Genomic DNA, 26,453 nt, shown 5'->3' with positions numbered 1-26,453 from the left:
GACAGCTAGAGGGGCACGGTGTTAGGAAACTGGTCTGGCAGTGGTGGATGGATGGGCAGGAGTGGGTGTAGAAGCAGCTGGCGGATGGGAGGAGGCTCCGGCAATGGTGCCTATGAGGGCCGCAGGCTAGCGGTGGACCCTGATCCAGGGCTGGCAGTGGAGATGGAGAGCATGGAGGAGAGAAATGTCCCAAGGAAGGGTTCATGCGGTTTGGCAGCTGACCTCATTCTTGGAAGCAGGGGAATGATGCCACCTGCTATTTATAGACCACGTACCAAAGCTCGCCTCACATCTGATTTTGCATTTGATTTTCCCTGCAACCCCTGGTAGGAGGCAGGAGTTTCACAGATGAGGGAACTGAGCCCAGAGTCACAGGACAGGGGAGGGACAGGGCTGGGTCTTGTGCTAGGCCCGTTAGCCTAGAATCCAATTAATATCCTGCCTTCTGTTTTCTTCTACCCACCTCTTACCCTGCCTTCTTAGAATAAAAAACTTAACTTGCCTCCATCTCCTTATCTGTAAAGAGACCAGGATCATCTGGTGGCCCGAGAAAGAGAAGGTGGCATTTGGATTGGGAGTTCTTGGGGTTACTTTCACATTTCTGAGCACCCAAACCAGGTTTATTGCTGTCACTAGTTCGAAGCAGCTCCTCTCTGTCTCCAGAAGGGACCCCGTGGACAGAAAGCTGCCCTTCCCACTCCCCAGGCTGGCTCTGCCCAGCGCACTCTCCCCTTACCTCATGGCCGCTGTCACCCCAATGGGAGTGATTGGCAGCGGCCGCACGCCAGGAAACAGCCCTCGGCTCAGGACCCGCGCTCCGTTTTGGATCACTCCTGGAGGAACTGAAAAAGCAAAGGGGAGAAAGACACCGCACGTGAATTCAACTGTGAAGATTTCTGTTCCAAGTCAGAAATTCTGGACAGACCAATAAGAGAGAAAGAGAGACAGAGGGCAGAGAACATGCGTGGAGCAGAGACAGACAGAAACACACACACACACGTGCACATACATGCACACACACACACAGTCACACAGACATGCACACAGCACACACAGGCAGACATGTACGCACACCCGCACATACAGACATGCACACACACACACGCAGACACGTACGCACACCCGCACATACAGACATGCACACACACACACGACACACACACGCGACACGTACGCACACCCGCACATACAGACATGCACACACACACACGCGGACACGTACGCACACCCGCACATACAGACATGCACACACACACACGCGGACACGTACGCACACCCGCACATACAGACATGCACACACACACACGCGGACACGTACGCACACCCGCACATACAGACATGCACACACACACGCAGGGAAAGACAGACAGAAAAAGATACCCAGAGAGTAAGACAGACAGAAAGATAATCTGGTAAGTAAAAATCAGACTAGTAGCTCGCAACCAAAGGATTAATGCCTAGGTTAAAAAAAAAAGTGAGTTTTCAAAAGTAGGCTTCAAATATTATTTTCTCACATTTATTAAACAAAACCTTTTACCTTCAGTCAGACCCTAACAACAACTCAAAAACTCCAACACTGTAGGACAGACACCAGGTGACAAAACAAAAGCACCTCCCCATGCTTTGCCATGGGTAGAAGCTGAGAACATCTTTCCATTTATCCTTAATCCAACAAGGGGAAAAATATGACCCAAATTGTCTCTCGTAAAAGCTGATTTTACAAGCTACTTGGCACCGCAGCACGCACCACACGGTTCATCCCCCCAGGGGATCCTCGTGGCCTGAGGAAAGGCCCCTCCCTGGGGTATCTTCTCAAACAAATCTCCTGAGAAATCGCTCCTCATCCTACCTTCTAAACACACGCATCCCTGGAGCAACCCTAAGCCCCTCTTTGACCAGCGACCATCAGATCTTGTCCATTCTCCATACAAACTCCAAGATCTCCACACCAACCTGATTTTGTCTGAGGGTTACCTAAGAGGAGAACCGCAGGGAATCCCTGATGTAACCTTTTCTAACCCTCTAAACAGCAATTTCATCTGGTTCAAGCTAATATTCTGCCATCTGCTACATCTACCAAAAACTCTCCCTGCGTCTGAGGGGCAGGGGAGCATCACTAAGTGAGAACACGGGTGAGCTTTCATCTGAGTTCTCTTGTGTGACTCTGTGCAGGTCTGTGGATCTCTGTTTCCCTCTCTGAACACTGTTCTTCCAAGACCCTGTCTACCATCATGGGTTCAAGACTCCCCAGAGCTCTGGCTATGCTCATATAGTCCCTGGCACAGTCTCAGATAGTGGCAAGGTGGATAAATAGTGCTTTTTCAAACAAAGACCATCGAAAAGGCTCTAGAAAATTATGTATTCCAAAATGAAAACCACTCTGGACATTAGGTGTGTAAGCCAATATTATATGGGTAGAATAAATGTTTTTCATAAAACACATTGCCATACCTCTTAGTTACATAATTTTTAGGTATCTAAGGACATGTTTTCAAACCTTGAATCAAACATCATGTAGGATGAACGTCCACTATTGAATACGGGGTAATTTTATGGACTGTCAATTCCTTGGGCATTCTGCACTTCTTGCTAATAATTTTTGCCATTTATTTTCCTGGTTTGCGTAAGGCCTTTGTTACTAGGTCTTACAAAAGGTGAGATGGGTGACAGAATGGAAACTCTCACCTAAGTCAGTACTACTATTAGAGTCCAGGGTTCCATAATCTCCCCCGTAACTTACCCTAATCAATTGTGAGAGCAGGCAGACCCAGATCAGTAGCTCCTACCATTCCTGATTATCAGCCTGATTTCCGCTAACAGACCACCTTATCTGAGGCAGGAGACTTACCAAGTATCTTTAAATCACAGAACTGTTAGAATGTGGTATGCAGCGAATTATCATGTCTTACACAGTTGATGAATTCTCTATAAGGAAGAATGTCTAAAGTTTATATTACCTAATTTATCTTATCTGATTTTCAAGATGTCCTATAAAGTTACAGGAACCAGGACACTGTCATACTGGCGTTAAGTCTAGACATATAGACCAATCGAACAGCACAGAACTCGGAAACGACTCACATGCATGTGGTCAACTGATTTTTGACAAGGGTACTGAGATAATGCAAGGAGGGAAAAGCAAGTGTTAGAACGACCAGAGATCCATTTGGGAAAAAAGTGAACCTTGAGCCTTACACCTCATACCACATATAAAAATTAGAAATGGATCATACACCTAAATGTAGGAACTAAAACTATAAAACTTCCAGAAGAAAATATAGGAGGAAAACTACCAATAATTCTCAAGGACAGACATGCACAAGACAGCAGAACTCTTGTAGATAGATGCTTTGGATGAAATCTGTATGTGTTGTCTAAAATGATAGGCTTTTTGTTTGCCTGTTTTGGGGACTGTGGGAGAGGGTTTCCATAATTGTGGTGTACGGCAGTCTCCTAGAAATGGTCAGATTGCCACAGGTTCAGTTGAATTCTGATCTAACATATCCGTCACTAGGGATCTCAAGTAGAGCAACAACTTAGTCTGATATAATGAACCATGCTGATAAATAACTTAAATATTTAAAATCTCGAATACAGTTGTAATTCATGTCAGCAAAAATTATTACACTCCCATATACAGACACTAAAGCTTTTGCCAAGTACTTTCCTATGTATTAGATGATGGGGATATAAGGTAACTACAAGCAAGAGGGAGGGGGAGATAGAGTGAGAGAGAGTGAGAGAGAGAGAGAGAATGAATTAAGGAGGCAATGAAAATATACTATGGTACATGCTAAGACAGGGGGCCTAGAGGCAGAAAGGATGGAGACACCTAACCCAAACTAAGGGGTATTTGGGAAGGCTTCCTTCCTGTAGGAAGTGTCAACTAAACTGGAGTTCAAAGGCAGAAAAATGGCACATACAAAGACCTGGAAGTGATTTTTTAATGATGCACAATGTGCTCAAGGAACTAAAAGGCTGCTTTTGTACAGCACACAATCCTAGCAGAAATGAGATGTGTTTGGACTTTATCCCATGGGTACTGGGAAAACCATTAAAGGGTTTTCAGCGGAGAAATGCCCTGCGCCACAGCAGCTGACAGCCAGGCTCTGCAAACCAACCTAGGTCTACATCTCATCTCTGTCAATTACTGACCATGTCCCCTGAGCAAGCTACTTAAACTCCGTAAGTAAGATGGGGGACAAAAATGATATCTACCCAGGGTCTCTGGAGACTTAACTGAATTAATGAAGGCACGAGTATTTGGAAAATGCATGTTGGTTATCAATATCATCATCATCAACATGATCAACATCCACAGAGGAATCCTGGGGCGGCCTGTGCTCTCTCCACTTCAGAGGAGCTGAAAACCCATAAGGAACAGAATGGGACAGAAACCAGACCACGCGGGAAGAATGTAGCCATCTTCCTGGTGACAGAGTTGCTGGAAGAGCAACAGATGCTGTTATGGTGCTTCTGTTCCCCTTGTGCATAGCGTGTCATATCAGAGCCACCCTTGCAGCAAAAACACCCAAAACACGTAAAGTTGGACAAAGACGAGGGAAGCCCTGGAATGGGAACAGAGCAAATCCAAGTTAGGGAGTGCAAGTTCTTCTTAACCCTGGCATGGTCGTCAAGCCATCTGCCAATCAAGGAAGAAAAGCACCCCTGGGGACAGTGTGGCATGACAGAGTCCTCTGCCCAAATACTCAGAACCTGTAAGCACCAGGGGCATGGCCAGCAGAGAGGAAAACTAGGAAAGGAAGCCAGTCGTCACCAAGTTCCTACTGGAGACCATGTTCTTTGGATGTTCCTTGTCTCACGGAACCCTCAGGGAAGAGGTATACTGCAGTGGTTAAGAGTGTGAGCTCTGAGCCACACAGCCTCAGTTCGGCCTTGCCCCGTCACGGGCTCTGTGGCCTTGGCCTCGTGCCTTCACCTTCCTGGGCCTCCATTTCCTCACTGGTGAAGCAGGCTTAAACATACCTTGCAGGATTGCTCTGGGGATGAAATAAGATAAGCTACGTCAACGGCTTAGCTCAGTGGCTGGCTCGTTATGTAAGCTCATCATCGTCATCGGCACCGTCATTCTTCTGCCATCCTATATCACCTCTGCAGCATCCTCTTACTAAGGATCTACAAGGATAGGGCTGAATGGGGTCCGGACATGGGGAAATACTTTCAGCCCATTATGCTTTTTGTAGTTATTCCTAACTCTGCATTTACCTATTAAAACATCTTCCTGATTAATGAACAGCATTCACTTCAAAGAGAATCTCATGGACAAAGCTCTCTTGCAGCATTAATAGGCTTTCCCTGAGCTATTTCCTGAACCTCACAAGACTTCTGGCATGTAGACTCAGCTCTTCCTCTGAATCCTGCAGCTTGTTCTCAAATGAGCTGCAACTAAATGCTGCCTCTGCCAACCCTGGCACTTCTCCGTCCTCATCATTGGCAGTGCTCTCCATGGAGAGATGGCGGATGTGTTCGTGTTTGCTCACCAGCTGCCAGAAGCCAGCTGTGACACTTAACTGTACCCCTGTCTTTCTCCTTTCTGTCCCCATCCCCAAGTGTCAGGAACGTGGCTTCTGAAGAACAAGTCACAGCCAGTCTAAAATGGCTCTGTTAGAGAAAGGCATTCTGAGGCCCACAGTTCACTACTCTACATTAGGAAGCTCGGTGGGAACACGAGTCTATTCTTCAGCCTTTTCTCTATCAGCAAATCTACTCTTTCCCTTCCTTTTACTGTTTCCCTCAGAGCATATTAAGACACCGAAAGACCAAAACCTTTACAGCCAATCTGACGCACCCGATGTACTGAAATGCACTGGCCTCCAGCTATGTAAGACATCAAAAGGGCTGGACGTTCAAAGTCAACTTCTCCCTCGGATTTGTGGCTCTCTCCAGACAAGGCCCAGGCCTCTAGCATCATCCTTGCAGGTTAGGCCAGTTACGTATTTATCTTTTAGATGAGAGAATACCCACCCCTGAGGCTCTCAGGATGAGGAACATTGGCATCACACTTCCCCACACTTGCCATCAACCATGTTCTCTGCAGTTAGAGAGGGACTCTTAAGCTTTCTGGTTTTAACTAGCAAGAAGGCAACCTTCACACATAAGAAGAGAGCCAAACAGAACAGCACTGCTCATTGTAGATGCTATGATCTAAATGGGATAACGCAATCCTGAGAAGCTTAAAAAAAAAGTCTAAGGTCCAAGACAAACTCCTCCATGCCACATTGTCCCTCAGCACTTCTCCGGTTCCCCTCCTGAGGCTTAGCTTCCTTGGTTTTTCACAACTTCTAAAATTAACCTCTGAGCTCTTGCCGCTGCCTTTGGAGGGCAGCCCTGGCTAACTCTCTCAGAGGCCATAAGCTGAGCAGCAGGTGATTCCGCTAATCCTTCCCTTTCCTAAAGTCGGCCTTTCCACCTGCTTACTTGGAAGCACACTGGGGAGGGGGCTGGCACAGGGAGACACAGCCTATTTCCTGGTTGTCTTCCCTCTGCTGTGCCTGGTGTGTCTGACATACATCCCAGTTCCAGGCAGGGGGAGGAACGCCTTCCCCCAATCCCTCCCTTTCCCTCGTTCCATTTTGTTGTTTTGTTTATTATCTAGAGTTCGTCTCTGGGAACCTTCCAACCAGGGATTATATAAGCCTTTGAAGATGAGTAATGGAGATCTGGCTTCTCCTGACTAACAAGTCCTCCACTGGGGTCAAAGCTGACTCACGGGGCTTGTCAAATGGGAACTGCAAAGCAGGTACTTAAGGAGATACTAGAAGCTGGAATGAGTCTACATAGCCATTTTGAGGGTGGGGAGGGTGGGGTAGGCAGATGGATTTGACTGGAGCATAATCCAAAGTCCAGGGAGGGGGTAATGAGCCAGCCGTGTCCCATGCTGACTGTTCTGGAGGCAGCATCCTATAGAGCGCGTGAGACATGGTGGCTCTCCTTTGCAGGATGTTTCCTATGCTGCAAACGGGCAAAGTCTAAAAGGGCTAATGTCACATGCACAGCGGATGCTGCCAGGAGGACAAAATGTTGTAGCCTGAGGTTTTTATTAGGTGCACATTGCTGCTGCACTGCAAGTGAAGCATTAGACTGAAATGAGAGGTGGAGGGACCCCTAGGGACTCCAGCCCAAGCAAGACATCGTGTGCTGGGCTCCCTTGGGGCAACATGGACCCTCCAATGATAAAGAGGCTTGCTCTGCCTAGGGCTCTCACCAGCATCTGAGCCATTTCCTTTGTGCAACCTAGTCAGCTTCAGACCCTGGACTGTGGCCAGTCTGCCGGCCTTGAGCTAGCTTTACAGATGCTGAGCAAGGGTAGGAGGAAGAGAAAAGATCTAAGTGGCTGCCATCTGGTGACCCGGAGAGGCTATGAAGGGTGAGGACAAAGGAAAAGCCTTCCAGCCATCCAGGCCAGCCTCTATCTGCTGGGAGCAGAACAGCAGAAGAGACTAGGTTGGTGGCCCCCATGCAAGCAGGGGCATCTAGCAGCCCAAGAGGCTATACAAGGGGCTATAAATAGCACCGCACGAGGAAGCTCTATAAACAGAGCCCAGCCATAGCACCAGCCCACGGGGGAAAACAGGCAGGCTCTGCGCAGACAGGAAATGTGTTGCTCTCCGAAGCCACGCTCCCCACTCATGGGCAGTGGCAGGACCCCTCAACCTAGAGAAGACCTGGGATATATCCACACTGGGACACAGGCACACAAACACCCCTACATAGGCTGCCCACACACCATCACTGTGGCTGGCTGGCTGTTGCCTTTAACCATTTTTGCACAGGAATAGCCTCTCACTTTTTCCAGGCCTTGGGTGATGCCAGTGGGGCAGGGGATGACTGCTAATCATTCTGTCTGTAATGCTTCTCCTTTAAGAAGGCAAAGGACTGCCTCAAATCCCAAGGCAAATACCGTTATGCAATGTAAAATGAAAAGAAAGGTGGCGGGGGTAGGGGGCATGGAGAAAGAGTGAAGCCAGAAAGAGCTAACCACAAGCTGCAGATACATTCCTCTGGTTGGGTTTATAGGGAGGATGGGCCAGCTGGCTTCCCAAGTGCACAGAGAAGACGCTCCATGCATCTTCACTCCCTTGCTAAGGTACTGCTCCAATCCTTGGAGTCCTTACAACCTGCTCCTTGACTATGCTTGCCCTTGACCTCCAGGGCATTGAACCAGGGCTGGCGGTCAGATGGGACGCTGAATGCAAAGGTGGCGTCCCTACCTTTCTGCCCAGTCTTCACATTTACTACTCCGTTATTCCTAAGAGTGTCTCCTTCTGTGACCTTTGTAGGCACCCAGGGTTCTTTCCTTCCACTGTCTTGGAGCCCCGTTCTTGGCCTGGGGCTTTCATGAAGGCTGTGGCTGGATTTCTCACACAGCAGTAATAGCCTTCTAAAAAAAGCCTTCTAAAAATGAGCCTACAGCTTCAAAACATGAACACTGAGCTTGTAAAACTCAAATTCAGCATTTCAATGTAAATAGGACTGTGGCTACCCTGGAAAAAGAAGTATTTACAGTTTGAGTGTTACAGAGATAGAGAGGGGAGGCGAACACTGAAAACAACTCACTTGTCAACTCATCAGGAGAAACCTTTTTCCTTTCCTATCTATGCTCAAGAATCCAGTAATCATGGACGTTTACGGAAGACGCTGAGGATCTGTGAATGATCAATCAGTCCCCTTGCCTGGCTTGGTTTCATTTCAAAGATATTCCAGGCTCCAGCAGGCCTGCTTCACCAGACTCTTCTCCAAAATGGCAGCTTGGTGATGAGGTCCCAGAAGAGACAGAAATTTCTAAAAATGGGTACTGCTCCGGTCCATTACGTTTAAGCTGGCCCCATGTAGCCTCTTCTAGCAGAAGTCCATAATCCCATTTTCCCTCTGAACTTCAGCAACCAGCTGGAAGTATTTTTGTTAAACTAATGATCACTGTGTAGTGGCTGGGTGCAAAGGAAGGTGCTCGAATCTTACATGGCTCTGATGAAATCAGTATGTTTCCACTGGGTTGAGTTATGCAACTTAATTTTAGAAATCTTTTCAGCCTGGAACTTGATTACAATCTGGTCTGTACTTTTCCTGCAATGCCATCTAAGAATGGAAGTTTATTTAAAAAAAAAAAATTTAAAAACATATATATTTTTCTGAAATATGAAACATCATTTAAAAACCACACTCCAGGTTAACTGCTAGTTACAGAGTGAGGCCAGTGACACATCTGCTTAGCAGTGGTGTTTGCAGGTCAGAGGGGTAGGCAGTCCAACATTCCGATGGCTGGAGGTCTGAGTTTAGAAAGAGAGAAACAGAACTCTAGACTGTTCGGAACAGGTAATGGCAGCTCGAGGCAGAGGAATAAGTCTCCCTGAGAATGCTCAGCTGAATTTCTTGGGTCTTTTAAAATAGGAACAAATAAGGTTGGAGTCAAATATCCTAAAGCTGTCAGGAAGGCTGGGACAAGCAGAGGGGCTATGATGGATGGCCTGGAACTCCACGTAGTCCAATACTAACAAAGGCACCTGTTTTGGGTCTGAGGATGGATGTTTTCCTGTGTGAAGTACCATCCACTCCAAAGGCAGGGACTTCCCGCTGCTCAGCAAGCCATGTGGCTCTCAGAGAACCAGAACCCAACATGAGCTGAAGGCCTAGCCATAAGAAGGAGACAGGTGAGTGCCAGCCCCTAAGCGGTGGTGTTGTAGTGGCGTCTGCTGCTTCATGTCACTACTTCCTCACTACCATGTTTCATCAGTAAGAGGCTGTAACACAGCAATGTCCTAACAACAAGCTGAGCAGACCCTGGTAAACCAGCTGTCTGTGTGTTCAACAGGGTTCTAGCTGGGTGTGGGATGTGGGCGCCGGTACTGACCTCGAGTGGGGAGAAGGAAGGGACAGATATCTTTGTTCGAAGTCACTCTTCATCCCTTGGGAAGAGATCTTTCTAAAACCATGGTAGACTATCTCCAGAGATGGGAAAAACCTCAGGTGGTAAGAAGAGAAGTCTCAGTAAGGAAATGTTGTCTCAAACTTGACATTGTTCAAGGCCAACAGAAGGTGAGGATGGGAGTCCTGCTTAGCTAAACAGCCCTGCCCTGCTATCTGGGGCAGCCTGGGAGGCTGGATAGAAATGGTCCAAGCTGGTAGAGTGGTTTCATTTCAAAGATATTCCAGGCTCCAACAGGCCTATTTCACTAGACTCTTCTCCAAAATGGCAGCCTGACGATGAGGTCCCAGAAGAGAAAGAAATTTCTAAAAATGGGTACTGCTCAGATCCATTAGGGTTAAGTTGACCCCATGTAGCCTCTTCTAGGAGAAGCTACAAACTCACAGGAACAATATCTGCAGGAACAAGGAAGGCCTCTCCATTGGGACTCATTAAAGGATCTGTTTCCCTTTCCCCAAGTCTTAAGCCCTGAAATTATATGAGAACTTTCTCATCTTGGAAACACACCTATGCATTCATTCATACATATGCATGGCTGCATGTTTATATGCATATGCATGTAATCATGCACTTATGAAGCTTTTAAAGTTATTCTATAAGGGAAGTTCTACTTTAGCATTAGTTCTTCCTATGACCTGGTGTATAAATGAGAAGGTTAAGTTCACAAACTATGGTGCTGTAGGCTATAGAAATATCTACTCACAACCTGCTTGTATCTCAGGGGGAGTATTCAAAAGCATCATGGCACTGGCAGCATCAATGTCAGGATCTGGAAAAATCAACCAATAAATAACATTATTTACAACGGGGCCGGTGTGTGTGTGTGTTTTTCCCCCTGCAAGTTACAGTTTATGAATGCAACAGAGAAAAAAAAAAATATCCAGGAACTAGATGAGCTATCCCAAAGGCGACTTTCTTCCCAGTGGGATTTGAGAAGAAGAAAAGCTACCCTAGAATGAGATTTAAGGATCATGTTAGTAAATTTTTCATCACACAAGCATGGTCTCTTCTCATTTTGTAAATTTTATAATTTGCACTGTATGTTCCTGATAAATTGCTGATCTATGCACCCCCACAGCTTTTACCCTGGGGTGAGGAGCACGACAGTCAGTGACGACAGGAAGTTCAGCCATAGGAATCTTTAATGAACTGGGGAAAGCTCACAGCATCAAGAAAGCATTAAATACACCTGCATCTAGTGAGATACAAACAAGACATTTGGTCATTTCCATTTGTCAGCAGAATGTAAATTGTGTTTCACGAGGTTATGTGTTTGTAACAGCGGTGTGGAGGTGGTGAAGGCACTAAAAAAAAGCACTTAAAATATAAAGAAAAAAGTAAAGTTCTGATGTTGAGGGCACAATGTTTGCTTCCACTTCTATTATTGCCTTTAATATGGGTAAAAAAAATACTCATCACTCCATTGCTATAATTCTTAATAGGTTTCTGAATCCTTACTGATCTACCAGTTGACAGATGGCAGGTTATATAGAGACAGAGAAAAATATTATCCTTTTATAACTAAATTCATTTTCCTCTGAGAAACAGCAGCTCTGCTGCTATGGAAATGAAGGTCACCATGGCAACAGTAAACAACCCCCAAGAATGGTCACTGAATAGGCTGAAAAGAACATCTGCCCCAGCGCAGCGTCCCAGCTGCCCTGGGGCGAAATTCACTAATAGTGCGGTGATGCCGCGTGACAGAAGCTGCCGCCTGTGCCCTGTCCAAATAAATGAAGTGTGCAATTGAAGTCGACATCAAAATGCCTTCCCTTGCAGATTACTGCCTCTGTGTCCGCTAAACCCAATGACTAATGATGGGGGACAAGGGGCTCGCACTTGTCAGTTTTTGTACAAATTACATACCAAAAAATTCAATTTACTACTAATGGCTCCATGGCACCTTATTTTGGATATTATGCTAGAAAATTACTTTTTTAATGTTTAAAAAAGTACATTTTTCATACTTTATATGTGTGGTTTAATTCCAAAGGAGTAATATGATGTGGTAAAAAGAGGCCCACAAGCGATTAATGATATGCACGATGCCGGTTCCCGAAAACAGGGTCTCAAAAAAAAAAAAAAAAAAAAATAGAACTTGACTCTTAAGAGTTTTTTTTCTATTTTGCCTGCAGGAGGCCTGTTACTTACACTCCATAATGGACTACAAGTTTATTTTAATAAGTACATTATATGAGAAACAAGTAAATTAACTTATTTGGCAACTCTAGGGGTGAAATTCCTAAAACAGTCACCATTTCCCACTGATATTAGTATATATATATGTAAACTATTATACATAATATATATTATATTAGCTAATATAATTAATCATTAATCATCAACTAATATATATAAACTATTATATATAATAATATACATACTATATTAGCTATTATATATAATAGTATATATATAGTTTATATATTTGGCAACTCCAACGGTGAAATACCTTAAACAGTCACCATTTCCCACATATATTAATATATATTATATATTAATATATTAACTACAATGCACATTAAATATGTACATGAATATTATATATTAAGGTATATTATATTAACCATTATATATAATAGTATATATTAAGTACTTTTATATAAATACATAATAAACTATGCATACTATTATATACAATCGTTAATAAAATATATATTGTTATATGTAACAGTGTACAGCTTATATATTGACTATTTTATATAAGTTAATATATAAACTACAAAATATCAGCTTATAATAGTTGTATGTAATAGTTTATAATACATAAATTATATATTATATATAAACTATAGTTTATATATACTATTACATATAATAGTTAATTATAAACTATATATTAGTTTATAATAGTTGTATCTAAGTTTATAACAACATATGAATTATATAATATATAATACGTTATATGTAATATAAACTATATAATATATAATATAAACTATATAAACCTTATATAGTTTATATATATTATATATAATAGTTAATATACACTACTATATATAATGGTTAATAGTTTATATTATATAATAGTTAATATATGTACACTATTATAATAGTTTATATATTAATTAGTTGAATTTTATATATTTAATATATATAAAATATATAAGATATAAAAAATATATATTTATATATAAAACCATTCAGCTAAAAAACTAAAAGTTCTTCCCACTGCCCCTGTGGCTCCCACTGCCCCAGGTCCCTTGGTCCCCCACAGGGCCTGTTGCCTGGAAGCAGCACTCACAGCCCCAGCATTCTTGCTGGCATCTCACAAGTCACAAGGGACAAGCAGTTCCTAAGGGGGGGCTGTTAAGGCCTCAGGCCTTTCCCTCTTGCCCCTCCTTTTAGAAAGGGCCTTTTCCTTTCTCAGGGGGTAGCCAAGAAAAACGATCTTTTCCTGCCAAGCAAAAGGTCGCTGCCATTATTGAGAACGCAAGTGCTACAGGTGACCATGGTTGGCCTGGCTACATGGTCCCTGCCTCCGCAGGTGACTCATACCCAAAGTTTTTCTCGGTGGCCAGGAGGTTTGCTGGGCCCAGAACAAGAGGAAACACAGGGAGGAAGTCTGGAGTCTTTTCCTATTTATATGGCCAGAAAATTAAAGAAAGCATTTCAGTATTCTTCAAAAACACATTAAAGGAAATTGTAGAGGGACACAAATAAAAAGAAGACGTAGTGAAAGAAAGAAAACAGAAAGAGAGAAAGAAAACCTTAAAGGAAAAGCATTCCATCAATAATCACACATGTGGGAGAACCTAAGTGGGGCATTCCCAAGGTACACTTGGGGGGGTGCTTTGGATCTGTAGAGCATCCACCTGTGACCCCCCCCATCCCTCACCCAGCCAAGCCCAACAGACGTATAAACTCTGAAAAAAAAGCAGCATGCTAAGGGACGTGTTCCCCCGTCTTTCCTTCAAACCAGATGTGCCATGCCTGATGCCTCTACAGATAAAAATTCTGATGCCATCATGGAACTCGTGCAGGTCTCTGGGCATTTGGGGCAGGTGCAACCCCCAGCCTTCACATGATCTCATTCATAATGCATTCCTACAGCCCCACTCTCCCTGACGAAAGGATCAGTTCCTGAATAAGTAGCCCTATGGGCAGAACGGAGCAGAGAGCAAGGCTTGGGATTCTCCTCTCTTGACATCTTGGTAAGCGAATTGGCAAATGCAAGAACTGCAAATGATAGGAGAAAATGTAAAATGTTTATGCACACTGGCATACTACAGTGCCAGCCCTTCCCCAGGGGAATACAGTGAGTGCCATCCTTTCAAAAATTAACTTTATTGAGGGATGATTTACATACAAGAACATGTGCCCATTTTAAGTGTAGAGTTTTATGAGTTCTGACACCACCATTACCACCATAATCAAGATAAAGAGCATAGCCAAGATACAGACTTCCATCACCCCAAAGTTTACTTGCACCCCTTGGCAGACATACCTACCCCTGATCTGGACAACCACTAATTTGCCTTGTTATACATCAAAGACGTGGTGTCAATAGTTCATTCCTTATGGCTGTCACTGAGTAGTAGTCACTGAACGGAAATACTGCAATCCATTCACCGGTAGGTTGACACTGGATTGTTTCCAGTTTGGGATATGATAAAAAAGCTGCTGTGAACTTTTATACCAGTCTTTTTTGAACCTGTGTTTTCATTTCTCTTGGAAAATTGCTGGTAAATGTATGTTTAGCTTTATAGAGAATTGCTACATTGTTTTCCAAAGAGGGTGTACCACCTAGGAGAGTTCCAGTTGCTCCATATTTTTTTGCCACTACTTCAAATTGTCAACCTTTAAAAAAGTTAGCCATCTAGGGGATACATAGTGATATTTCACTGTGGTTTTCATTTGTATTTCCCCAATGACAAATAACCTTGAGCATCTTTTCACGTGCTTGATGGCCATTCGTATCTTACATGAAAAGTCTGTTAAAGTCTTTTACCCACTTTTTAGTTAGGTGGTTCAACTAGTATTACTCAGTTGTAAGATTTTAAAAAATATTCTGAATATAAGTCCTCTGTGAGATGCATGTTTTTTTCCTCAGTCCATGGTTTACTATTCAGTTTCTTAAGAGTGTCTTTTAATAAGCAGAAGTCTTTAATTTTTATTTAGTCCAGTTTACCATTTTGTTCTTTTATAGCTTAGTGTCTTTTGTGTTCTAAGAAATCTTAGCCTACCCTAAAATTGCAAAGATTTCCCAAGTGTCATCTTTTGTGTTTTCATTTGTGAGTGTACTAGATATAACACTTTCTTGGTTCAATATCCAGATTTACAGGCAAACAAAAATAGAAGTAATCGCTCAGACCTCTTTCCTTATCTAGCAAGCTGGTTAAGCACAGACCTAGCACTGTAGATCAATGCCAGGAGGACCCTCTTTGGCTCCTGGGGTGAACACCAAGCAGCCTAATGAGTCTGACATCCTTCTATGGAAAAGTGTCCTGGACTCTCTGCTAGAACATCTCATATGCTTTCTCCTTGTCACACCCTGACACCCTGTGAGTGCTTCTGTCTTCAGAGCCAACAACCTCCTGTCTCTCCTCTCCAAAGAGAAGAGATACTATAATGCTTACTCTTATCTATTATTAAAATACTTAAGTTTTTCCCTTTTTTTAAAAAGTCATGAAAGTAATGTGTGCTCACTGTAAAAAAAGTACACTAGATGGATATAATTTGAGAGATAAATGCCTTCCCTATAGGCTTACTTTCAAAATCATATTTTCTTATATATATGTCCAGAAATTATCTATGTGAAAATAAGCATATATGTATATATTCATTGAAATACTAAGACACACACATACATATACGTACTCATGCACGCAAATCTATTTTTTTAAAAATAGCTTTATATGGAAAATAGTTTCCTGCAACTTAAAATTTTTTTCACTTATTTCGTCAGCCTTTTATATTAGTATATGCTTTCAAAAGTTTTTCTACAGTGAGATTTTTGTGCATAAAAACACACTGCACTGTTTGTACAGGCATTCCCTTTCCTTTAGATTGCAAACTACCAGAAGGTAGAAAGAAAGTGTTTGAGCTGATTATATAACTTGTGCTCAGCACGGTACTCCAACCTACAGATTCTGGGCACCTAAGGGCACTGCCTCTGCACACTTCTCCCAGTCCCCTCACCCCAAACACCCCTCCCTTTGATCTCTCTACCCCACCCCTTCCTATGAAGACGCAGTGCTGCCCCACTCTCTTCCTCCTGTGCCTCTCTCTGGGGCTCACTCCCGCTCTCTACCTTAGGTAATGTGCTACTTCTCATCAGCACACTCTGGGTCTCTATAAAAAAGTCTAAATTTTCTGTGGTCAAGAGAGACTACTGGTGGTTTACCTCTTTAGATAGCAGAGGAACTTTCTGATGCAGGCACGCTATCGTGGTAGGATGCTTTGGACCAAACACATTGGAGCTTTGTGGCTGGAAGTATTTCAGGGGACTGGGTAGCTCTTTGGTGGACAGCGGGGGCTTCTGCTTCAGAGGCATAGCTGATTGTGAAGGGTAAAGGGCCCAGGACAAGATCTCTAGGAGGGTAAAGGGCCCAGGACAAGATCTCTAGGAGGGGAGCAGTGGATTGGCTTTGTAGGATCTTCCCTAGATGGTCCAACCCAGTTTATCAGCAAAAGAAAAGAGAAAGGCATTTTGGCCAGGAACTCTTTCTAGGAACGAAGACCCACTTGGCAGGAGTGCTTCACGTTGTATCTCAGGGGAATGAAGTGAGACAGGGGGTTACAAGAGAACAAGGAAGTGCCACCCTTTAAATTTTTGGATGGGGAGGGTCCTCCCATCAGTACCTAATTCAGCATCCTAATTCAGGAACCAAATCATTGGTTGCTGGTTAATTCAGTATCACATCAAGCATGCTGTCACAGGCGCTGAATAGAGTTATGACCAACCATCATCCAGACTGAGCCAATCTCAAATCCCATATTAAAAAAAATTCCTCTTTCGCCCATGCTTCAGTAACAAATGTTACTTCTCCTCTGGACTGGTTCCCAGCAGCCTATTTCAATTTTCATCTTTAATGCAGTTGTCTTATCACATTGCCTCTTCTCTGTAGTACGAGACTGGAAAACGGTCACACATCTTAAAGATGTTTTCAAATCCTCTCCTTTTGAATGTACACACACAGTTATATTATGCTGCAGGGAGACAAACAGGTAACACAGTTTCCAGAATCAGCAGTCCAGCTATTTGGGTAAAGAAAAATACTGAGTCTCAGTTTCTCAAACTGTTGAGATGGTTCCTTTGGTTGTGGAAGAGACTTCTCCTCTGTGGACAGGACGGGAAAAGCACCGCACTAGATATGAGGATTCTTGGGTTTAAGTCCTGGGTCTGCTGACTTTCCTTTCATTTTGCTGTGCCTGAGTCCACTCATTTTAAAACGATGGGTGGGTGGCTGCAGACTTGGAAGGGGCTGGTTTGGTTTTTCATCCGTTTCCACATAGTTCCTGCTCTGTAATGTCCCTTGATTTGCTCCTCCCTTTGTGACTTGTGGCTGCCAGAGCTACGGACTCCAAGGAACACCTACCAAATGGGGCATCTACTCCAAAGACCTTAGGGGCAGCTAACAGCCTTAGTAAGGCTGGGAGAATATACTATTGCCTCCAGAAAGCCATGGCCTGTCCTGATGGGTCCCTGCAAGGTCTGTTTCACAGCAATCCATCAAGCCTGGTGTGGGTATTCTGTGGGTTCCTGGTGTGGTTTCTAACCATGTTCATTCCCCTTCCTCTCGGATTTAGTTTCAGCTGGAAGTGACTCGGAGAGGCCATTTGCTTTAACAAACTAAGAATACAAGGCCAGTAGGAAGCCCCTGGTTCAATCCACACTGCAATATATACCTGCTGCAAAAATGTAAGGACTGCCTTCAGCACCTCTGAGCTGACCGAACTAACAAAACAATGACAATGAAACACTTCCCATAGAGAAAGCCTAAGAATCATAACCATTACTTTCTTAGAAATCGTGTGATTTTCCACAGGGCTAATGTGTTTTGTTTCTCCAGCTCTCTCCCCTCCCCGCCCCCCGCCCGCTCACACCTGAGGGGGTCTTATGGGATGATGAAATCTCTTTAACTGAATAAAAGAAATTCAAGAAACAAACAAAAATATCAAATAATAGATGACACACACTCAGACAGAAATGATCAGATATAAGAACATGGGTAGGCTAGGCGTGGTAGCTTGTGCCAGTAATCCCACCACTTTGGGAGGCCAAGGTGGCAGATTGATTGAGGTCAGGAGTTCAAGACCAGCCTGGCCAACATGGTGAAACCCCACCTCTACTAAAAATACAAAGGTTAGCTGGATGTGGTGGTGCACGCCTGTAGTCCAGCTACTCGGGAGGCTGGGGCATATGAATTGCTTGAACCTGGGAGGCAGAGGTTGCAGTGAGCCGAGATGGTGCCACTGCACTAGAGCCTGGGCGACAGAGCAAGACTGTGTCAAAAAAAGAACACGGGTACATGGTCAGATACATACACTAGGGTGTTCCCTAGCACCTAGAATAGTGCCTGGAACATCCAGAGTGCTGCATAGTTAGTGAATAAGTGAATGGATGGCTTGTCCAATCTGCTCCTGGGTGAATCCAGCTGCCTGAGGCCTGGCACCCAGCTTGGGGGAGAAGTACTGGATGCTCCCCAGGGCATAAGCCTCCAAATGTACAGTCAAATTCCATGGGAACCCCAGAAAACCAAACATCAGGCTCCACCCTAGCTGAAGGAATCTTTGTAGGAATCTGTCAGGGAATTCTGAAGTGTTTGAAAGGTGAAGAACGGCTGTCGCAGTAAATCAAGGATGCCATCCAAAGAAGCCACCAAGGAAGACAAGTGCTGCCAGATCTTCTATAACATTACTAGACTTCTTTGCTTTGAAATATCTTTGTCCATTTTCTCTAACTCTGCATGAGAATGACACAACTGGGGCATTAATTAACCCCCAACGATGGAGAAAAAATACAGTCAGCCCTCCATACCCATGGTTTCTGTATCTATGGGTTCCATATCCACAGATTTCATTAGCAAAGGATCAAAAATATTAGGGAAAAATAATTCCAGAAAATGTTACACTGTTGCCGACATGTATACTATGTAGTTAGATGATGGCTGCATCTGTACTGAACATGTTCAGGCTTTTTCTTGTCATTATTCCCCAAACAATGCCGTCTAACAACTATTTACATAGTATTTACATTGTACGACATATTATAAGTAACCTAGAGATAATACAGAGTACAGAGGAAGATGTGCATAGGTCACATACAAATACTACACTATTTTATATAAAGGATTGGAACATCCTCAGATTTTGGTATCTTAGGGGGTCCTGGAACCAATCCCCCATGGATACCAAGGGATGACTGTGCTTAGATAACTTTTAGGGCCAAAGGGATAAGAATAGATGAAAACAAGCAAGCAAACAAATAAACAAAACTCCAAGTAAGCTGTGGATTTCGTGAGGAAATGCTGAGTAGATCTGCATTAACGCACACCTTGTATACTAAGCCAGTTATTTCCAACTGCAGGCAATTTTGCACTTCCTTCCCCCAAGGATGTACGGCAATGTCTGAAAATGTTTTTGATTGTCATGACTGGGTGAGAGCTGGAGGGTGCTCCCGGCATCTAATGGGTTGAGGCCAGGGAGGCTGCTCAACATTCTACAGCGTACAGGACAGCCCTCACCACAAAGAATGATCCAGTCCAAAAGGTGAATAGTGCTAAGGCTGAGAAACCTCACACTAAGCTCACAGATACATGTGCTATGATCAAGAAAGGCAGCTCTTCAAACCAAACTATCTCAAATAGAACACATCAAAAGTAAACAGATACACAATTCACTTTGTTGTTGACGTCTTTCTTTTCCTCCTTTTTGCAAAATCCCTAGGCATCGGTTAAGACAGATAGGATATCTACATTTGTTGCTTTGAAATCTCTGAAGTAAGTAAGAGCCATACCCTTTGGCTTCTGTTGCAATCAATCAAGATATCTATAACGGCCGCCTCTGATCTTGAAGGCAGCAGAACACGGGGTGCCTGCCATCAGCTCTACTGACGTCATTTGCCATGAATATTTCTTCCACTTCCCTTTTGGCTGAAGGTTATTGAGAAAGAAGTTGCCCGAGTGAGCAGGAGGGATGAAGTGGGAAACAGGAGATTGGATTCACTGTGTACATGAACTGCAAACACCTTAGGGGTTCTTGTCACAGTGAGACAGGAGACAAAGTGACACCAGTGAGCCCGGTGCACAAGCTTCTGATGAGCAGGATTTTAGGGAACAAAAATCTCCCACTAAGTTGGACACCAAATTGTGATTTTATGCATCATCTTTAGGATGGAAGTCGGAGACGGAGAACACCAAGAGCGGCCTTTCTTCTCCAAAAAAATGAATCAAAGAGCACCCCAAACTCTTGCTGCTCTGAAGAAATGAGGCAAGCTCAAAGCAATGACTAAGCAAACTGAAACTAACAGCTGTTTGTTGGAACAAAAGATGAACTAATTAAGTTGGTAGGTGAATGAGGGAGCTCGGGGGGGAAAAGGGGAAAGGATGAATGATCTATACAAATACTACACTATTTGTGGTGGCTCATGCCTGTAATCCCAACACTTTGGGAGGCCAAGGCAGGTGGATCACTTGAGGTTAGGAGTTCAAGACCAGCCTAGCCAACATGGTGAAATCCCATCTCTACTAAAAATTCAAAAAATTAGCCAGGTGTGGTGGCGGGTGCCTGTAGTCCCAGCTACTTGGGAGGCTGAGACAGGAGAATCACTGGAACCCAGGAGGCGGAGGCTGTAGTAAGCCAAGATTGTGCCACTGTACTCAAGCCTGGGCAACACAGCAAGACTCCAACTCAGACAACAACAACAACAACAAAAACTAAAACAAAAACTGCACTATTTTATGTAAGAGATTTGAACATCCTCAGATTTTGGTATCTTAGGGGGGTCCTAGCACCAATCCCCCATGGATACCCAACGGATGACTGTGCTTGGATAATTTTTAGGGCCAAGGGGATAAGAACGGATGAAACAAACAAACAAACACATCTCCAAGTAAGCTCTACATTTCATTGGGGGTACTCTGGGTATTAGGCTCCCATTCACACATTTCCTGAGTCTTTCCAGCTTAAATATAGTGACTGGTTAACTCTAAATGAAGAATGTACGGCTCTGAGGAGCAGCGTCACAGCGAACCCTGCAAATTCGGAATACATTTGTCCAAGTCAGCTCCCCAACAGGGGGCATCTTTCTAACTTGTGTAAATTGCCGATCTATTACCCCTCATTTCACTTAATCAGGAAGGGGATTCTAGGAAAAGCTGCCGGAAGGTAAGTACAGAGCTCAAAGAGCATCCTGGGCTGGGAGCCTGGTGCTGAGGGCTGTCTCAGGTGCCCCAATTCTAAGGTGGTGTTAGGATGGCCGGGCTGGAAGCTCTCCGGGCGTCTCACTTCCTCAGAGTCGATCACTGTCCCTGCTGCTTCTCTGCTGGAGAAATGAAAGGAGTACCTTGATACTCCCCAGGCAGTTGTTTTCGTATTTCTGTTTTCTCCGGGCAACAAGAAACGCTTTAACTTTGATGTCTTCTGAGTCCCTTAATTCTAACGTCCTTTTCGCCTCAGCAGCGAGGTCTGCGTCACATTGCCGTCACATTCCCGAATCTGTGTTTCCAAAGCAAGTGAACACATCGCCTCCAGCCCTTTGACAAGACACTGCCACCCCAGACACCTCTTTTATCTGGCACTCTAAATTTTCCTACTGATCAACATTGACTTCTTTAATATGTTTGACCAGTTGATCAAAATCTTTCTAGCAGCTGCCTAGGAAAAAACTCAAAGAACCATGTGGACAGAAACTGAGAGTACCAAAAAATCTAAAATTCTAGATTTGAAGCCCAGGACAAAGGTGACAAATGACCCAGAACAAGTTACAATCCTGTCCCATGGGTAATAAGACAGAGCCATTATTGAAGAGGCAACGGGTTTCGATTTGGTTCTGTTTGGCTTGTTAACTGTGCTGGGCTTGTCTGAGGTCAGTTTACATATTTTTTAAATTTTTTAAAGCTTCCTATAGATGAATGAGAAACTACACATTCCTCTGAAGTCCTTTCGCCTTTGCATCTCATCCAGTTGTGAATCTCTGCTTACTGCATTCTCTGGTTTCTGTCTCCTGGGTCACCCCTCTCTGGGGATGCTATAACTCATAGCCATGTGCAGAGGGGACATTTGGGGTTGCCGTGGAGGGGATTCTGACCCTGCAGGGAGGGAGGAGGGGGGGATTAATGCCGAAGCCCTCTAGACTCTGGCATTCTTTGCTTTGAAAACGTCCTGCTTGCTCCTGGTTTCTTCATCCAGTGTTACAGCTGAAGCTCACCGCCCAGGAGGGGACTGGAGCCAGCCTCAAGTGCAAGAAGGCTTCCACAGGGCAGGAACAGGAATGGGGACTCCCAAGAGACCCCTGAGCACCTCAGAGCCTGGCCACACTGCTGTCCAAGAGAAAAGATGTGCCAAGGCCAGAAGCCAGAGGTGGGACCAGGAAGCCCTTTGAGATCAGAGCCAAAGACCCAGGCAGATGCTCAGAGCATAGAGGCCTGGGCACAGCCAACCAGGGACCACCAGTGCATCTTTCTTGAGTCTGTTTTTCCCCCTCTCTATGCTGTAAGGTCATCTTTCCCAATGATTGGCTTTCCCCAACCATCACTTCTCTCCACTTACTGGAAGACAGCTCCTGCCCAGTTCCCACTCCAGAAGCCACTTCCTCCTCTAGTAAAAGGGTTCGTGGTTGCTGGTAACCCCTGCACCAACTTTCCCACAGCTGAGGGGGTGCTCATAGTGGCTTGGCCCCAGCAGGCATGGCAGCACTTGTGAGTGCTGAGAATTGAATATTTCCATGTGCACGGCATCTTCATTAGCTCTGTCTTCAACTGGGTCAATGTGCAAATAATCTTTTACAGAAGGAAAGATTCCATCTCAGAGTGAGGTGTGTTAGTGAGAATAAACACCACGCAGAACCCTGCCATCAGCGCTTCAAGGCACACACTAACTGCATGCCCACCTCTCCACTGTCTTCCTCCCTAACGCTCGAGCACTGAAGAACTGGAGGGTGACTCTCAACATAGGCTCACTTTGCCTGGGGATGTATGTCTTATACTAACTCAAAAGAATTTAAAAAGGAACTATGGAGCCAGTGATGTTCCCAGACCTGACACCTGACTCTCATTACAGAGACACAGGACGTAGTCTGGGAACAAAACCTCACTGTGTTCTTTCTGGGTAGACTTCTACCATATTGAATCACACACCCGGTCCCACTGTGCCATAAACCACTGTTCTGCTGAGGCAATCTCTTTGTTACAAAAGGTTTTGCCTTTTGATTTCCTTACTAGAAAGCTGCTTCTCAAACGTCTGGAAGGGGATGTGTAACGTGCTACAGTTCCATGTGTTTGACCTCTCTAAAGCTCATGCTGAAGTTTGATCCCCAGCATTGGAGGTGGGGCCTCATTGGAAGTGTTTGGTTCACAAGGAGGATCCCTCGTGAATGGTTTGGAGCTGTCCTTGTGGTCGTGAGTGAGTTCTTGCTCAATGTGTTCCCATGAGAGCTGGCTGTTAAAAAGAGCCTGGCACCTCCCTCCCTTCCCCCATCTCTCTCACTCTGTGATTCCTCCCCTCTGCATTTCACATGAGTGGAGTAGTCTCGGATGTCCATCAGAAGCTGGTGCTGGTGCCATGAAGTTGTACAGCCCATAGGACCATGAGCCAGATAAACCTCTTTTCTTTATAAATTACCCAGGCTCAGGTATTCCTTTCTAGTAATACAAAAAAAACCCACAGAACTTTGGAGCCTAAATCTCTAAGATCATGTATATTCTGCAGCTGTGAGATGTACAGCTCTGGGGCAATGGTTATCTTCCAGAGCCAGGAGTGACACCACCATTTCCCTTTTTTTTTTTTTTAACTTTAAGACACGTCCAGCAGTGCTCTAAGAGCCCATCTGCAACCAGGGAATGTGGGGGGAGGGGTGGGAGGGGGAGTGAGGTGAACACATTAAAAATAAAATAATGCACCTATTTACAGCCTATCAAGTAATCAGTTACAGATCCCCAGCAATAGGTACTCCCCGAGGCTGAAACCCGAGAATGCAATAGGTAGAGATGTCGAGGGGAGGGGACTTCAGAGGGATGTGCAGTTTCTCACCTTGACTCTTTATGCCTGCACCACAGGATTTAAGAGCAGTTCAAGAACACATCGCAGAATTCCCTCCCTTTGCTACAGTGGACTTCCAAATCAAAGTCTAGGGTGTTCTTCAGACAGAGGCTCTAGATATTCAACCAAGGCCCAGATCTGTTCTCCCTCCCACCTAGACCAGCAAGCCTCATAGTGCCTTGTGTCTGCGGCACCTGAGGGAGGCCGTCTGCCAGGCCATGTGTGCCCAGAGCATGTCCCTCCTCTGGGAAGGGGGGCATGGAGGGCAGAAGAACCAGTCCTGACCAGGCTGCCCCACTGGAGCCATGCGCTGAGGGGACAGAGTGTTTCAGGAAGTGGGGGCGTGTGGTATGAATACTCAGATCACAGCATGTGCACGGGGTAGGCAGATAGGCTGCTGGGCTGGGGATGGACAAGGTGGAGGGCAAGGAAGAGTGGACAAATGTCACACATTTCTTCGGCTCCTGGGGCTCCTTACTTTAACCTGAGACTATAATCTTCTATGGTTTTCCTCCAGCCAGTCTGACGGTCCTCATCCACCCAGAGCACCCCACAGAAGGGAAGCTGGTAACAAGCCAACAGGGCAGGGACTTCTGCACACCTTTAGCGCTAAGAAAGCCAGCATCGGTGCTCTCTGGTCACCCGGCTCCCAGATTAAAAGTCACAAGGTCACAAGAACAATGTACTACTAAAGCTTGGTTTATTTAAGTCGTATTTGGGCCATCTTATCCCAAGGTCAGAAAGAAATATCGGTATAACCAGGCATCCTCCCTTACACACACACACACACACACACACACACACACACACACACACCCCTACTACTACAACCACCCACAGGAGCGATCTCTTTCTTTCTCTCTTAGAAACCTGAGCTTCAGGCACAAAGAGGAACCAAAGGACACGAAAGCACATTTCCCAGTGCAGACTTGGGATACTTATTCCGGCTTCGGTCCGTCCACACTGAGAGCCACTCCCATCTTGGGGTGGTTGTGGTACACACTTCATGGGAAATGATGGTGAACAGCTGGGCCACCCTCCTCAGCTATTCCTCTAAAGTGAATTCGGTGCTGCTGATTCTCGCAGCAGGTCTCATGGGCACCGAGCTCCGTCCAGGCCTCAGTTTTAACACTTAGCCGTTTACTCTCTCTAGTCAAATTCTTCCCCCGAAAAATAAGACTAGGAAAAAAACAGAAAAGCAAATCAAATGCTTGGTCTTTTTTTAAAAAATTTTTTATAGTTCTCTGAGATGTGTTGATTCAGAAACAACCCTCGCATATTATCAGTTGAAAAATAAAACAAAGCGCCAAAAAAGCATTTGCATTTTCCTTTATCTTAGACGGGCCCTTCACCTACTGTCTGCCTCACACCTAAAGCACAGCCTGGTTCCTGGGAAGTCCTGCATCGGTACAATGAGAAGGCTATGATAATATAACTGCCATTGCTTTTGCTTTCCCTGAATAGTGCATATTCAATTTGATACAAAGAGACATTGGCCCCATCCATCCATCCATCCATCCATCCATCCATCCATCCATCCACCCATCCATCATTGAGAACAAAAGATATCGTTATGCTGTTAATGAGTATTTCATTTCAGACACAGTTAAGTATGGAAATGTAGATTCAGGATTAAGACTATACATAAAGATATCATGGAAATAAAAGGATTAAGTTTTCCACCTAACAATATTTAACTGCAACACTGCACTACTGGGAGAGAAACAAGAACGTACCCATGCTGCCCTGGACCTGCAGGAGTTACTGTTCCATCTCGAAGGGTGGGGAAGATCCCTGAACTCAGGCCCAGAGGGCAAGGAAGTTGAGAACAATTAGTTTGGGTTTAAAAATTAGTCTAAACCATAATGCAAGAGCAGATTTTCTGGTGAGCGAATGGGAAATGGGTTCTAAAGAAAATCTCCACAGAATTTTCTAGAATGGTTATTAAGAATGGCTACATCCCTGGACAAGCATTCTGCATGTCAGGAGTCTACTTTGAAAGATCCCTCTTTCTTGAATGTGTTTGATTTAAAAAAAAAGAGTCAAGCTCCTTACTTTCTAGCCACATGATCTATGTGGGTGCTGTGATCAGAATTTGTGTGTCCCCCAAAATTCCTATGTTGAAACCGAATCACCAAGGTGAAAGTATGAGGAGGTGAGGCCTTTGGAAGGTGATGAGGTCATGAGGGAGGGGCCCTCATGATGATATGGGAAGTGCCTGATACAGGAGGGCAGGGTCCCTGGTGAGGGCTCCACCCTTGGGCCTGTGCCCGAGGACCTAAATGAGGACAGGCATTTCTGTTTTCAT

General features: G+C 44.6%; 1 protein-coding gene across 5 annotated transcripts in view; it reads right to left on the bottom strand.

The window, feature by feature from the left end:
• The window catches only part of FOXN3 (forkhead box N3), a 461,477-nt gene that overhangs the window by 23,731 nt on the left and 411,293 nt on the right, over window positions 1–26,453 (bottom strand). For 3 of the 5 annotated variants that reach the window (XM_012498097.2, XM_030802814.1, XM_030802813.1), the window contains 2 exons: window positions 10,647–10,712; window positions 737–842 (listed from right to left, as the gene is read on the bottom strand). In XM_012498097.2, coding sequence (XP_012353551.1) covers window positions 737–842; window positions 10,647–10,712 — 172 coding nt within the window. The remainder of the gene's footprint in view (window positions 1–736; window positions 843–10,646; window positions 10,713–26,453) is intronic. The other 2 variants (XM_030802815.1, XM_030802816.1) reach the window with 2 other exon arrangements.

Source organism: Nomascus leucogenys, chromosome 22a, assembly GCF_006542625.1.
Source record: "Nomascus leucogenys isolate Asia chromosome 22a, Asia_NLE_v1, whole genome shotgun sequence".
Taxonomy (NCBI): domain Eukaryota; kingdom Metazoa; phylum Chordata; class Mammalia; order Primates; family Hylobatidae; genus Nomascus; species Nomascus leucogenys.
The sequence above is the reverse complement of the archived record's forward strand: the minus strand, read 5'-3'. Positions and strand labels throughout refer to the sequence as shown.